Below are 15,570 nucleotides of genomic sequence, written 5' to 3' on the forward strand. Positions count from 1 at the left end.
TCAGTTTCCTCATCTGTAAAAAGGGGATAATAATAGCACCCATCTCCTAGGGTTGTCATGAGGACCACATGAAATAATAATTGTAAAGCACATACCGCAATTCCTGGCATGGTAGTAGTAGCAGCAGCAGCAGCAGCAGCAGCAGCAGTGGTAAGGATTTGTTAGCTTTCTGATTTTTGGTAAGTTACACTTTACCAGTTTCTTCATGAGTTTCTAATAAGGTTTCACTAGTTTCTAAATGAGGTGTTTAGATCTTGTATAGTAAGGCCTTATTGGTAGAAATCACGGAAGTATGGGTGTTATTCTTTTCACTCATATGATATTCAGAAATTACAAAGGAGGCAGGGGAGGATAAATAGCAGTATTATTTAAGAAAGAGAGCCCAGGCCTTGGAGTCAAGTCTTGCTTCTGTCATATACTAACTGTATGACCACCACTTAACTTCGAACCTGCACCAGTAGGGAGGGAGTTTCCTACACCAGGAATACCTCACACCAACGAAATCACAGGTTAATCATTTCACCCTTGAATGTAGAAGGGTTCAGAGTTTACCTGACTGGCCCATATTGTTCACCATGACCTCTTAGAAAACAGAGTTCCTTGGGTTATTTCTATTTTTCAAGGTCCTGGATAATCAGTTGTAAAAATAACATCTATTGGGCCTTTCCTTCTCCCTGGTCTTGCCTCTTAAGTTTGGATCAAGAGAGGGAAAACAAACATATTTATTGAATCTGGTAGACATAGGGAGTGTGTGTTGTTTTGAATGTTCTCCTTCTCTGAGAGAAGAAGCAACTCTGCAACTCTGATCTGGTACTGTCTTAGATATGGCAGGTTACAGATTTCATAAATGTTTTCCTATTTTCCAGTTTCTAAAGTTTAAGGTGTAGATTTCATAACCTATTTTCATTTAATTTTTCAGGAACAGCTGAGTAATCAGAATACTGAAGAAGTTATACAACAATATCAAAACATATGTAAAGGTAAGAAATAATAGACTTTATATGATAAAATGGGGCTAAATATGTTCTATTATAAATTTGTTTTGAAATTTCTTTTAAAATTCTTAAGTGAAATGGAATTAGTGTTTATTTTTACAGAATAAATGGAAAAAGGTGACTAGGTTTTACTGATTTCTCATTTTCACATTCTTCTTGGAAAAACACTAGCAAATGGAAGCCCTATAAAAACAGAAGACTGCATTCTTATTAATAAATGTTTCTTTTACACAGAGTAAAGTGTTTTACTGAATTAGTTGAAAAGTTATATATAATGAACTCTTCCCATATGTACTCAATGTGTTTATGTATTTTAAAAAAAAATTATGTGCCTTTTCTAAAAGGAAAATGTGTATATTTGGGGGAAGTGTAGCATCATTCTTTTAAAATCACTTTAATATTAAATCTTTGTGGCAAATAAGTCAGTAAGTATTTATTAAGCACCCAGTATATGTCAAGCCCAGTGCCAGGCATTGGGGATGAAACTACAGAGAACAAAAACAATTTTTATTGTTGTTATTTAGTCATTTTCAGTCATGTCTGACTCTTCTTGACCCCATTTGGGGTTTTCTTGGCAAAGATACTGGAGTGGTTTGTCCTTTCTTTTTCCAGCTAATTTTACAGATGAGGAAACTGAGGCAAACAGGGTTAAGTGACTTCCTCAGGATCACACAGCTACTAAGTATCTGAGGCTAGATTTGAACTCATGAAGATGAGTCTTCTGATTCCAAGCCTCGTGCTCTGTCCACTATGCCACCTAGCTGCCCAACAAAACAATCCCTATTCACAAAAAGCTTACATTCTAATGGAAGAACAGACAAGTATTTATAAAAATACATAAAATGTAAATATAAAATTAGCAAATAGAAATACATACAAATGCATTAAATACACGGTAGTTAGGGAGAAAGGACACTGGCAATTGGAGCATCAGGAATTTGGGGGAGCATTGAGCTTGAGCTGTATCTTAAAGGAAAAGGGCTCTAAAGCAAAAGTTGAGTAAATGCATTTTAAGCATGGGACTTGCCCAATGCAAAGGTATGGAGATGAGAAATGGAGTGTTTTGTGTGAGGAACAGAAAAAATAATTTAGCTAGATTGCAGAATATAGGATAGGGAATAATGCGCAGTGAGGTTGGGGCCAGATTGTGTTGGACTGTAAAGGCCAAAAAGAGGAGTTTCTCTTTCATCTTAGAGGTATAGGAGGCTGCTGGAGTTAATTGAGTAGGGAACTCACATGGTCAGATGTGTGCTTAAGGAAAACCCTCAGGTGCCAGTGTATTGGGTGGACTGAAGGGTTTTGAGAGACTCAAGGCAGGGAGACCAGTGAGGAAGCTGTTGCAGCAAACCAGGGGTCAGCAAAATACTGCCTGAGTTTTTATAATGCCAGCAAGCTAAGAAAGCTTTTTACATTTTTAAAAATAAAGTTTTTTGTATTTTTAAATGTTTTTAAAAATCATTCTTAACTTGTGGGCCATACAAAAACAGGCAACTGTCCAGATTTGCCCCTTAGGCTATATTTTTCTCATCCCTGATCTAGGAGAAAGGTGAAGAAGGCATGATTAAGGTGGTAGCCAGGTGAGTAGAGGAAATCAGCAGGATTTGAGAGCTATTGTGAGGGTAGAAATGGCACGATTTGCCAACTGATTGGATTTGTGGGGTGCAGGAGAGTGAGAAAGCCAAGATAACGCCTAGGTTACAAGCCTGGGAGACTTGAAGGATGGTTCGGTGCTACCTTGAACAAAAATAGGAAAGTTTGAAAGAGATGGGGCTTGGGTAAGAAAGGTAATGAATTCAGTTTGGGACATGTTGAGTTTAAGATTTTGGGGGACATCCAGTTTGAAATGTCCCACAGGCAGTTATTGACATTTGACTGAGACTTCAAAAGAGAATGGGGATAGATACATAGAGCTTTGAGACATATGCACAGAGATGATAGACCCTTGGGAGCTGATGGGATTGCCAAAAGGGGAAGTACAGATGGAGAGAAAAGAAGGTCTAGGATAGAGGCTTGGGACACACTAATAATTAGGGAGGATGATATTGGTGATGACTCAGCAAAGGAGACTGAGAAGAATCAGTCAGACATAGGAAATCCACAGAGTAGGGTCATGAAAACCCAGAGAAGAGAGAGTATCCAAAAGGAGAAAGTGTTTGCAGTGTTTATTAGTCCCGAAGTAAGAAAAGACTGTCAGATTTGACAATTAAAGAAATCATTGGTAGCTTTAGAGGGCAGATTCGGTTGAATGATGAGGTTGGAAGGCTGACAACATCAATGGAATAAATATACAGCTTCTCCAGGTGTTTACTTAGAAGAACAATGCTCATGTACATGTATAAGTCAGTACATTTATTAAATTCAGAGTTACTAATTTGTGACCACACCAAATATAATTTCTTCTTAAAGTTCAAATGAAGCATTTCATATATACACATTGGTTGCAAAGTCATATGGTGGAAAATTAAGACCTAGTTAAAGGTAAAGTCTCATTTTTCCCTCTTCAAGAACATAAAAATAATTAAAAAAAAAAACTCATAAAAATCAATCTCATAATATTTGCTATGAGGATGGAGACAAAGGTACTTGACAAAAAGAAGAATATTAGTAGATCTAAATTTCAGTGATCTTTGTTATTCTTTGCACTGATTTTTGCATAACTTTAGGTCTTTTTTATATTCTGCTATATATTCTTTTACATAAAAAATGGAAGAATAGTTACCTGTCTACCCAGTCCTAGGTAATTTATCTAAATGTAAATGAAACATATTTTTCAAAGTTTGTTTTAGTTCAGCCAGATGACTTTTTATTAGTTGAAGCCTTAATTTTTTGGATTGAGTCTGTGTTTTGGGTACTAAGCACAGAAATGAGTCTTATTAAAATTGTTGAAAACTTGTTTATAAAACTGAAGGATATCAGAAATGTTGCTTAACAAAACTCTATCCTAAGTCTTGAGATTAAAGCATTTTGAATATGTTTTAAGTATATTTCAAAGTATTACCTTTATCTAGATTTTTTTCTAGAAAGCACTTTCTTGTACCTTGGAAGTATCTCTCAATTGTGAAAGGACTAAATTGTGGAATACTTAGACTGGTAATGGTATTTGAAATGACTCTTTAAAAAATTTCAGATCTGGATGTTAAAGAGAAAATAATCGAAGGAATGCGAGCAACAATGGAAGAACAGGAGCAAACTCAAGTGGAAATGGAGGAAATGCTTGAGGCCAGATCAGAAGAAGTTGTACAGCTGACTTCCGGTAAAAATAGAAAAGAAAAAAGAGTGTGCGTGTGAGTGTGTGTCTCAAATGATTTGGAATATCTCAGATGTACAGCTTTGATTTTCCTGTTTCTTCTTAAATTTCCTTTTCTACTTTTATAAATACCACAGTTATATATGTAGTAAGCACAGAAGATAGTATAAACATGTGTAGATAAAGCTGGAAGACTTAAGGAGTTTGGACGCAGAATCACAAGATTTGGGAGTTGCAAGAGACCTCAGTGGCCCTCTAGTCCAGCCCGTACACCAAAGGAATTCCCACTATGACATACCCTACAAGGGACTGTCCAGCTTCTGCTAGAAAACTTAATACTCCTTGAGGCATTCTGTTACACTTGTGGTGAGCTCTAATTATTAGGAAGTTTTTCCTAACAAGTCTAAACGGTATTTTTGGCAACTTCTACCCATTGCTCCTGGTTCTGCCCTCTGAGGATAGATTAGAGCAAGTCTAATTTCTTTTCCATAGGAATTATGGTCCTCCTGAATATTCTCTTCTCCAGGCCAAACCTGCCCATTTCCTTCAAGTGGTCCTAATATGGTATGTATTCCAGGCCCTTCATCATCCTGTTTCCCTCCTCTGGACACTCTCTACCTTATTAATTTCTTTCTTAAACTGTGATGCCCAGGACATTACTCCAGATGAAGTCTGACAAGGGTGGAGTACAGTGGGATGTATTCTATTCCTTCCTCCTCCTGGATGCTCTGCCCTTCTTGTGCAGTCCAAGATCATGCTAGGTTTTTTGGCCATCACATCACATCGCTGACTCATGTTCTTGAAGTCCTCAAAAACTCTCAAATCTTTTTCAGAACAATTGCCATCTCCTTTATCTTGTGAAGTTGCTCTTTTTGTGCCAAGTTCAAAACTTGACACCCTTATTGAATTTCATCTTACTAGAATCAGTTTCATATTATAGCTTGTCAAGACACAGGGCTGAAAAATCTCAACTGTTGTGGAGGGTAGGGAAAATTGTGCAGTGGCTTACTTGCATCGAGTGTGCACCATTTGTATTTCTGCCATGTCTTGAGCATGGTGTGCTCTTTTTGCAGGGTAATTGAGAACACTGTAGGTTGGTAATTACTGAGTCCCACCTTTCTCCCCACTCATAACCTTACATCTTAATAATACTCCAGATGTTATATTCCTAGAGGTCTTGTCCAGTCTCTCAGCATCATCAGAATTGGTCCGTGTGTGTGTGTGTGTGTGTGTGTGTATGTAAAAATATCTTTACTAAATCATCATAGACAAAATAAAAGTCTCAGTGTTTGCTTTCATGTAATGTTTGGCCAACTCCTCTCCTCAAAAAAAGCCCAATCCAAATCCACCTCCAACAAATGTAACCCATTGTTCTCCTACCTACACCCACCCTCCCCTCCCCCATGAAAACATCCTACAACCAATCTGAAATAAAAATAAATGTAACATGATCAAAAATTTCAAAATCTGTTCCCTCAATGGTTGCTGTGATATCGTTTTGAAGTCACAACTTTTCAACGTGCAAGGCAACTCTGTCAATTCCAGATGAATTGCTGATTGACATGGTAAAAGGAATTTTCACACTGAGAGTTCCCCTATAACAATGAAATCATAAATCTGGACCAAAAACCAAATAGAAGTAAAACCCTGTACCTGTGTGGCATTTTATGTTTTTCAAATTTCTTTCTCATGTCCTATCTTCTCTTGATCCACTTATTTGTCACTAGAGTTGGAAGAATGGAAGGAAAAATGCAAGAATCTGGAGACTAAAATCAGTCAAGAGGCACAAAACCCAAATCAGAGTGATAAGGATAACAGAGATGTACTTAGTGAAGAGCTCAATCAGTTACGAGAAGCATTACAGGTAATATATCTTTATTTTTAATTATATGTAAATACAATAGACTTATTCAGCTTATGACTGAGTTAGTGAACTACCTGCCATCTCCTAAAACCCAGGGGGAGGGAGTATGTAGTGTGTGTGTGTGTGTGTGTGTGTGTGTGTGAGAAATGTACATATTACACACATAAATGCACACAAAGACATATTATATATATATATTTGATTGTGTACTTGGGAAAGCTAAATGGTAGAGATTCTTTCCTAAAACAAAGTTTTGTGCCATGAAAATCAAATTTGCAGCAAGTAAGTCATTGGCTTCTGCGAGCTGAGATTCTCTTCCTTCACTGGATAATGGTGAGCTTCTTCCATTTAGATACAGGCCACACATTCCTTTTATTTCTAACAATTTTTTTAAAAACTTAAAATATCTCTAGGGAAATTGGTTAGGAAAAATGACATCTGTGAGAATTGAATTTCTGTTATATTAATGTCCCTTTTATTTAAAAAAAAATAGAATTGCTGCATCAGGGTCTGAATATACTAGATGACTAATTTCTTTCATGGGATTTACCAAATGTTATGTCAATTCTATGGTTCTCTTAAAAGTAGTTTTATGGGAGATTACAGGGCAACAAAAATTTAGCAAATTTTGCTTAATATTACAATGTGTTTCTTCAAAATTTAGTTTGTTCAATTGCAGATGCCTTTATAAATAAAAGATTAGGCAGTTTCTTTTATACCTTAAACTCATGGGCTGCTCTGTAGCTGTTCAATGTATTCCTTTGCCTAACACAGCACTTTCATTTCATAGGTTCATAGATTTAGAGCTGGGAGAGATCTTTTCTTTTTTCTGGCGAGGTAATTGGGGTTAAGTGACTTGCCCAGGGTCACATAGCTACTGAGTATCGTGTGTCTGAGATTGGATTTGAAATCAGATCCTCTTGACTCCTGGGCCGGCACTCTATGCACTGTGCCACCTAGCTGCCCCTGGGAGAGATCATTAGAGGGAATCTTTTCAGTATTTATAATTCAAAAGGTTTTCTGAATTGAATCCTAAAACTATGACTTTCTAGTGTGAAAATCCAAATGTGTTATAACCAAAGTAACACTTTTAAAATTTTGAAGCTCAATGACATTAACCACATTGAGAATATCCTCATGTGAAAATGAAGCTGTTAGAAATATTGAAATTGTTTTTCTTAGACTAGAATGATACTACAAATCATAGTCATAATTCTGTAAAAGCTTAAGAAAGCTCATCAAATATGCTAATTTACTTCCAAGTTCAGTTGTACCTAAAATGTAGTGGAAAGACCACAGGCCTGCGATCTAGAAGAGAATGGCTCTGGTTCTGACACTGTCACTATGTGACCTTGGGGGAGTTATGTAATAATCTCTTTGGACCCAAGTTTCCTCATCTGTAAATCAAATGACATCTAGGAAAATTGAATTTCTGTTATATTAATGTCACTTTAAAAAAATAGTATTCAGGGCCTGAATACTTTCATGTGATTTACCAAATGTTATATCAATTCTATGGTTCTCCTCTTAAAATGTCACCTTAAAAGTAGTTTTGGACTGCTAGTTGTACTAGATTCCTAAGATCCTTTCCAATATTGATATTCTTCAATTCGATATTATCTTTGGCATGTTTCTCTTAGAATTCTTCTGTACTTAACATTCCTAAATTAAGGAATGCTTGAATGTTTTATGACTGTAATCTCGACTAGAAGAGACTTCCACAAACCAGTCCATTCTGCTCCTTGCAGGAAACCTTCTTAATTTGCAGAATTATAGGCTTTGTTTTGAAAAGATCTTCAGTGAAGGCACTTTTGCAAACATTCTCTGTATAAACTCTTCTAAATAATTTTGCTCTCCTTAATTTTTTTTGTATATAGGAATCAGAAGAGAAACATCAAGGTGACAGAAAAAAATGGTTAGAAGAAAAAACAATGCTTATCACTCAAGCTAAAGAAGCCGAGAACCTTCGCAACAGAGAGATGAAAAAATACGTTGAAGACCGAGCACGTTGTTTACAACTTCATAATGAAGTGGTAGGTGGGAGACTTAGAGAGCCTTTGCTTGCTTGATTTACCCTTTATCACAGCTCCTGTGGCATGAATTAATTTGGAAAAAGTATTTTCTCTGTCCCCTTGCTAGATTCTTGGTTTTCCTCAGGCAAAGAGAAGAGCCCATTTACTCTCCTATGGGGCACAGGGCTCAGACAATCTTTTGAGACTATGGCTAGGAAGGAAGAGGGAGTACAGACTATGGAGGCCTTTGTGTTATGTCCAGGTGGGACACTTCGCATAAAAAAGCAAAAAAACAGAGATTCCCCTACTTGTAGGGGATGTGATGATCAGTTAAAATATTACCAAGTCATAAAATACCTGATATTTGATAGAGAGATCATTTGGGTGTTAGCGAGTAATAAATGTGGCCAGAGATCCGTTAATACTATCAAACACAGCCTTTCATCTGCTTTGATAGCTTTGTGCTATACTTGTGCAGTGACTTTGTTATGAAAATAGAAAAAATAGACAGCAAAAAGTCAATGTTTCCTCAGGATTCTCCTCAGGGGGAGAATTTCCTTTTACACAGAATTCTTCTGTTCCCAAAGCTGTGAGACAATTTAGTCCATTCAGACCTTTATTGGTGGGTGCTAGATACTGAACAGGATACAAAGGTGAGTATAGCCACCTTTAGGGAAGGTAGGTACTAGAGAAGGGTGACACACCACAAAGGTGCATATAATACAAAACAGAATGTGAGAACTGCCTGAGAGAGGCTTGAAAAGAAAGTGCTGTTTTTCACTTTGCCGTGAGCTTCTAAGAATTGCTCAGAGTTCAGAACTCTCCCCATTGCCATGGTTGCCCTTGTAGGATATACAACTGGATTTGAATGGGGCTCCAGTGTGATAGCCAAATGGCTTTACTGTCTCTACAGTGGTAAGAGAAAGTAAAATTTGTGCAGATAGGGTACTATGACCACTCTTACTTGAGAAAAATGCACCCATAAATACTCTTTCATTATGGTAAAAACTTTAGTGAGTAGAAAAGGATGGAAAAGTATAGTCTACTACCCTTAAGGGGAAAAAAATTGTCTACTGTACTTTTTCCTTTTACAGTTTTAAATTTAAATTTTCCTCCTTTTTCATATCCTTTGCTTTGTTAAGTTTCTCCCATTGATTCTTGTTTTCACTTTCCTTGTGACATATATTGTCTATTTGCAGGTGACCTTTTTTGTCAGACTTAAAATGAAGCTCTTTGTACCTGCCCTAATCTTTTTAGTTGCAGAAGAATTTAGATAACTGACTAGCTGTCCATAAAACCTTGCTGTTTGGTTTAAGTTTCTTAATGGTTTTTTTGTATTCTTTAAGTAACATTTCCCCCTAAGTGAACCAAGACTTAAGGTGTGAAGTGTTTCTGATCTTACTTTTTGAATTGATTATACTTTATGATACCATTTATCCTAACATGGAAGAAGGAATATGAGGTGTCACAACTACTTTAATACTTGGAGCAGCTTTTATTCAGGTTATTTCTGAGTCACTTTGCTTTTAAATTGTTTCTATTTTAATCAGCATCACATTTTTTAAACAACTCACAGTCTTTTTTTATTAATTTTTTTGGGTTACATTTTAAGTTCTGAATTGTCTCCCTCTACCAATACAGGTCTACCTTTTATGTAATCTTAGAGACTTGCTTGCTATATTTGGAGATTAAATGGCTTGCCATGGGTTATGTAGGTAGTAAAGGTGGAATTTGATTTCATAATGTCTTCACTCCAAGGCTGACTCACCATCCCCACATGTTTCATTACAACAGTTTATTTAGCATCACCCACTCCTACCTACCCCTTAGTGTTTCATTTCCACAGAAAGTACTGCTATAAATATTTCATTTTCTTAGAAAATGTGAATAATACAAAATTGTTTAAATGAACTTCATGACAGGGAAAATAGTATTTATTTAGGTTCCTAGCAGTTTTGAACCCAACTTTGATAAAGACAGACCATACAAATTTCAGATCTAAGTAAGGGGGGGTTCAAAATAAGGGGATTAAGATTTCAAACTGTTAAAAAAATAGTAATTGGCAAAATTCTTTGATACTGTTTTACAAAAAGAAAAGTAGATTAGTGGAGCACACTAGGTAAGCATGACTCAGGAACAGTCAAACAATAGCCTACAGGTTGACAGACTAAAGAACATAAACTATTGCGAAAGGGGTTACTACTTCTTATTTAATAAGAACTGCTGGGAAAACTGGAATATAGTTTGGCATTAATTAGGTTAAGACCAGCAGCTTGTACCACAATATGTTCTGAATGACTATTCAACCTAACAGGTCACAAAATAAAACCATTAAAGGTGAATAGAAGAAGGCACCTTTCAATACAATTAGGGGGAAAATTCTTAACCAAAAAATTAATAGGAAAGATTAAAAATAGGCAAAATAGATTATTTTGAATACAAAAAGTTAAAAAACTTTTTCATGAACAACATTAATCCACCTATAATAAGAGAAAGGGCTGAGAGCAGGGAAAATCTTCGCATTGGTTATCCTTGATAAAAGTCTAAGATTAACACTCAAACATATACACATATGTACATTTACTGTACACACATACATATTATAAATAAAACCAAGGACCATAGATAAGCAATAAAAAAGAACAATTTTCAAAGAAATTGCAAACTCCTAACTACTATATAAAATAAACATTCCAGATAATTTAAGAGAAATGAAAATTTAAAAATTAATGTGAGCTTTCAAACTTCACATCCATCAAATTGTCAAAGAAGATAAAAGTTGGAAAGTAGTTATTATTGAAGAGTCTATGGGGACACTAACACATTGTCATTGCAACCAGGAGAACCATATATACAGTGACTTTGTTGCTATTCAGTTGTTTCAGTTGTGTCTGACTCTTCATGACCCCATTTGGAGTTTTCTTTGCAAAGATACTGAAATGGTTTGCTATTTCCTTCTTCATCTCCTTTTACAGATGAGGAACTGAGGCAAACAAGGTTAAGCGACTTGCCCAGGGTCTCTCATTGGTTAGTTGTCGTGCTTTGTTCTGGAAGAGGACCAAAATGACATCATTATGTGACTTGCCCAGGGACATTCACACAGATAGTGTCTGAGGCCAGATTTGAACTCAGGAAGATGAGAATTCCTGACTCCAGGCCAGGCACTCTATCCACTGTACCATTTAGCTGTTCATATATACAGTGAGTACATTAATATAAATGAAAAGGATATGGAAATCAAGGCCAACACTACGTAATTACTTGAAAAAGAACCCTCCCTCCTTCTTCTCATTAGAAAGGTAGGTGTCTACACATATAGAATGCTTTATCCACCTTTTTACTCAGAAGAGGGAAGCATATTTTATTACTAATTACCCAGTGCTGGTCTCAGTTTCCACATTCTTTTCAGTTACTGTGCATTACGTGATAATCCATTTTTGCTCTCTTAGGGGGTGAGTAGCTGTTGGCAATGCTGTCAGGCAGGATACTGTCTATCCAATGGCCCTTCTTTTCCAACATGGTTTTTACCAACACCTTCCCCTCCTCCCTCCACCCCTTCCCTCTTTCACTGATTGCCTGAAGTTGTAGGATTGATTTGATTGTCTGACTGTGCTTCTTTTGAGTTCTTGCTTCTTCTCCACCCAGCACCCAAACCCAAATGCCATTATTTGAGAGTAGAAGACTTCCTCCCTCTAATTAAGGAATTTGTACCCAAGAAGTTTACAATATAGTTGGAGAATTTTATTCTTTACATTTTTTTTACCTTAATATAGAATAAGGTTATAAATCATAGAAATTTAAAGCTGGAATAGACTTCAGAGATTATGTAGTTTAACTCCCTCATTTTATAGATAAAGAAATTTGATGCCCTAAGAGATGAATAAATTCATTGTCAGTTATTCATTCAATAAACATTAAGCTCCTATCTGATCATTAATGATTTGTTTTTTAACCTCTATACAACATTTGGCATTATTGACTACAGGGCTGAAAACAAAACCAGAAGGAATTACATACATTCAGTCTGTGTAACTCCATGGATGGTGTTCAAGATTCCTGTTCTTTTTAAAATAATAAGTAACTTTTCCATAGCACTTTAGGTTTATGAAGTAGTGCCCAGTTACACAACACTTCGATTTGGTAGATGGAACCAGGTATTAATAATTCAAGGACATCCAAACCCAAAGTGATGGATGAGGAAGTGTCAGGATAATTTGGTCATGGCCCCACCCTTTGTTCCTATCCTTTCCCCAAAACCATACTTCATTTTTTCATTTTGATGATATTGGAATTTCTTCACAGTGAGCTATGGAATTCTAATTTCATGCAGTTTTGTCAGAAAGTCAGAAGAACAGTTTTGGCTATGTTCAGTTTTTAGAACGCATTTGGAAAAATGGGGCATTATTTTGTCTAAAACTGTAAAACATTGCCAAAAATAGTAATTTAGTACATTATCTTGATGCTTTCACAATGACAGTGTGCATAGACTTGACCACTTATTTTATGGATCTTTTAGTCATAAAGATGGAGTTGTTCATCATAAGCATTCAACAGAAATCCCTTAATAAAATTTCTTCAGGTTCTGGTTATTCCATGGCTTTTTCTTTTCATGATTTTCCATTTCTTTTTTTTCTTTCTTTCTTTCTTTCTCTTTCTTTCTTTCCCTTTCTTTCTTTTCTCTCTCTCTCTCTTTCTTTCTTCCTTTCTTGTCAATTGTTTGTTTAGGAAAGACTTACTGCACAGCTAGCAAATAAAGATGATGACCTACAGAAATGGCGAGAAGAAAGAGATAAACTGGTTTGGGCATTAGAAGTACAGCTCAAAACACTGATCTCCAGTAACATGCAGAAAGATAAAGAAATTGAACAACTGAAAAGGACAGCGTCAGAGGATCCTGGAAAGGTTAGTGAAAGACTGTTTTCTTTACCTTTTGATTTACTTTGGAACACAGGATTTTTGGTTAACTTTTAAAGTTTTAAACTTTTAAGAAGTTGCGGTTCAGAGTAATATAAAGAGTTTGAAATGTTAGGTTCATATAGGAGAAAGAGCCTTGGAATGGGAATCAGATCATCCTAGTTTTGATTTCATCATAATTACTACACTGCCTATTCACAGGGTCCTTGTGATTGTCAAATAAGATGTAAATGCATGTAAAAAATTTTGTAATCTTAAAGTGCTATATAAATGTGATCTATTATTGTCTGTAAAAATTCATAATTTGCGTTTCTTTATTCTGTAAATGTTGTATTTCAGTTTCTGCAATTCTCCCTTGTTTCTTGAGATTTTCTGCATATTCTTTGATTTTCCTAAGCTGTTTCTTGGGTTATTGTATTTTCCAATGGTGTGGCTTATTCAGTCATTTTAAAAGTTTTTTTTTTCATATGTTTTATTATTTGTAAAAATTAAATTTTATTTTTTCAATTGTTAAGCATTTTATGTTTTTCTCTCTTTCCTCCCTGCTGCATTGTTCAGTTCTTAATCTTTTAAAAATTGTTCATTTTTTGCAGTGTGGATATTATATAATATAAATTGCTCTGCTTCTGTTCACTTTGCATCAGTTCTTATACATCTTCCCAGGTTTCTCTAAAATCATCTCTAGTTGTTTTTTTTAACAGTCATATTTCTTGCTGCTCCACAATGTATACGATTTTATTTTCTATTATATATCTATTATATTTCACTTTTTAAAAGGTTTAAGGAAAGAGATAGCCAGAATAGGCAGTGATTTCTAAGAGCTTGGCAGTGAAAGAGAAGGAGAGATAGACTAACTCAAAGGGATGAAAGGATCAAGTGAAAGTTAAAAATTCTTTTTATTGTTAAGCTTTGTTTTGATCCAACAGGCATGACGCCATAGACACACCAACCCTTAAAAAATGCTTTCCTCAAAATTGCTAAGTAAAGCTGCCTAATAGAGCAATTATAATTGGTAGTACTATCTTTTCCCACTCTTCTAACTTAGCTGTTAAGAGCATCCCTTCTCAGCCATCCTTGATGATGTCATAAGTTAACAGTCATCACAAGATTCCCATTTAGTTGTGTGGAAAGGCAGATGGAAAAAGAAGAGCCCACCCACCCCTCAGTTCTAATTAGTAGAGTTGGTGGTGGCAGAAAAGACTTTTCTCATACATATTGAGGTTCCTTCCTATTACAAATTATATTTGATTATGAGCAGGGTGTATGGGGTGTTCAGGGAGGACTAGCACCTCTGGTGTGAGGGCTTGCTCAGCCCTTTTTCTGGGCTGCTCATCCACCTTTAGTGTTCATTTGCCGCCCAACTCTCACCTGTGGTTCCAAGAAGCTATAGCATTTGCAGCAGCCACACCCTAGTAAAACTGTCTTGGCAGATGGACTAAGCCAGGCTGACAGTAGCTAACAGGCCTCAAACCCACCAGTGAGTTAGGAGGATGTCTGCCCCAAGCATGTAAAGACTTCTCTGGTGGAATGGGTGAATGAGAACAGTTTGTTCCAATGGTCATGAAGGCAGCTAAAGCAGGCACTGTAGAGCACTTAGAGCCTGGTCAGATATGGAAGATACTAATGTCATTTACTGCATCCCAGGCCATCAACAGTTGTCTTGACTTTTGTTCTGCCACTGGACTTTGGTGACTCTGGAAGAGTGAGGCTGATGATTCTGTGCAATTCTGCCTCACTTAAATCCAATTCGCTCCCAAGTTAAGATCACCCATTATATTAGGATGTCATCAATCCTCTTCAAAAACGAAGGACAAACAACAACCACCGGAATTGGGTGTTGATCATCCACTTTGACAATTTTTACCAGCTGCTGTAGGGCCCAATATTTCTGATCCAAGGGGATAGTGGACCTCCTTGCTGTCTATTATCATCAGGTAGCTGTCATCCATCCATCTCAAGTCAATCCATATCCTTCAGAAGGGCATTACCAACCACCAGGCCTCTTCTTTTGACCCTTACTGGATAATCTCTTACCTGATAGCTCCTATGGATCTCCTTTATCATTCCCCAGAAGATCAATATCTGCTGCTTCCTCAACTCCTCTCTCTCATTTTCACAAAAAAGTTTCACATTTGTTCCTTATCTCCAAGTGTTGAGTGGTCTTTCTTCCCTTCCTCCTTTGTTGGACATTTTTCAGCCTCCAGCTTCCTGATGATGCCTTTTCAGATTCTTTTGATTCTTGGCTTTATCACTTGATCCCTTCTAGCTTTTAAAGGAACACTTCATTGCGCCTGATAATCTGCAGTGTGGAGAGATATTCAATTACTATTACCTTTTCTTTTAGTCAGTTGAATAAGTTAAGATATGATTTACTGTATAATATAATTTGATGTTGATTTTAAATATGTTCTAAGTTAATAGACTGATTAATGAGTCCTCTTCAGGCATCAAAGGTGTAATCAAGATCCATTTTTGACAAGTACTAAGCAACATCACAGAAAATGAAATTGATTACACATAAATGCAGGGGTTCTTAAC

General features: G+C 36.3%; 1 protein-coding gene across 4 annotated transcripts in view; it reads left to right on the top strand.

Moving 5' to 3' along the window:
- The window catches only part of KIF20B (kinesin family member 20B), a 99,175-nt gene that overhangs the window by 62,040 nt on the left and 21,565 nt on the right, over window positions 1-15,570 (top strand). For all 4 annotated transcript variants that reach the window (XM_027839876.1, XM_027839878.1, XM_027839875.1 and 1 more), the window contains exons 23-27: window positions 920-980; window positions 4,123-4,248; window positions 5,970-6,106; window positions 7,984-8,139; window positions 12,844-13,020. In XM_027839876.1, coding sequence (XP_027695677.1) covers window positions 920-980; window positions 4,123-4,248; window positions 5,970-6,106; window positions 7,984-8,139; window positions 12,844-13,020 — 657 coding nt within the window. The remainder of the gene's footprint in view (window positions 1-919; window positions 981-4,122; window positions 4,249-5,969; window positions 6,107-7,983; window positions 8,140-12,843; window positions 13,021-15,570) is intronic.

The sequence above is a fragment of the Vombatus ursinus genome, unplaced genomic scaffold (assembly GCF_900497805.2).
Source record: "Vombatus ursinus unplaced genomic scaffold, bare-nosed wombat genome assembly UNPS02014833.1, whole genome shotgun sequence".
Lineage (NCBI taxonomy): Eukaryota > Metazoa > Chordata > Mammalia > Diprotodontia > Vombatidae > Vombatus > Vombatus ursinus.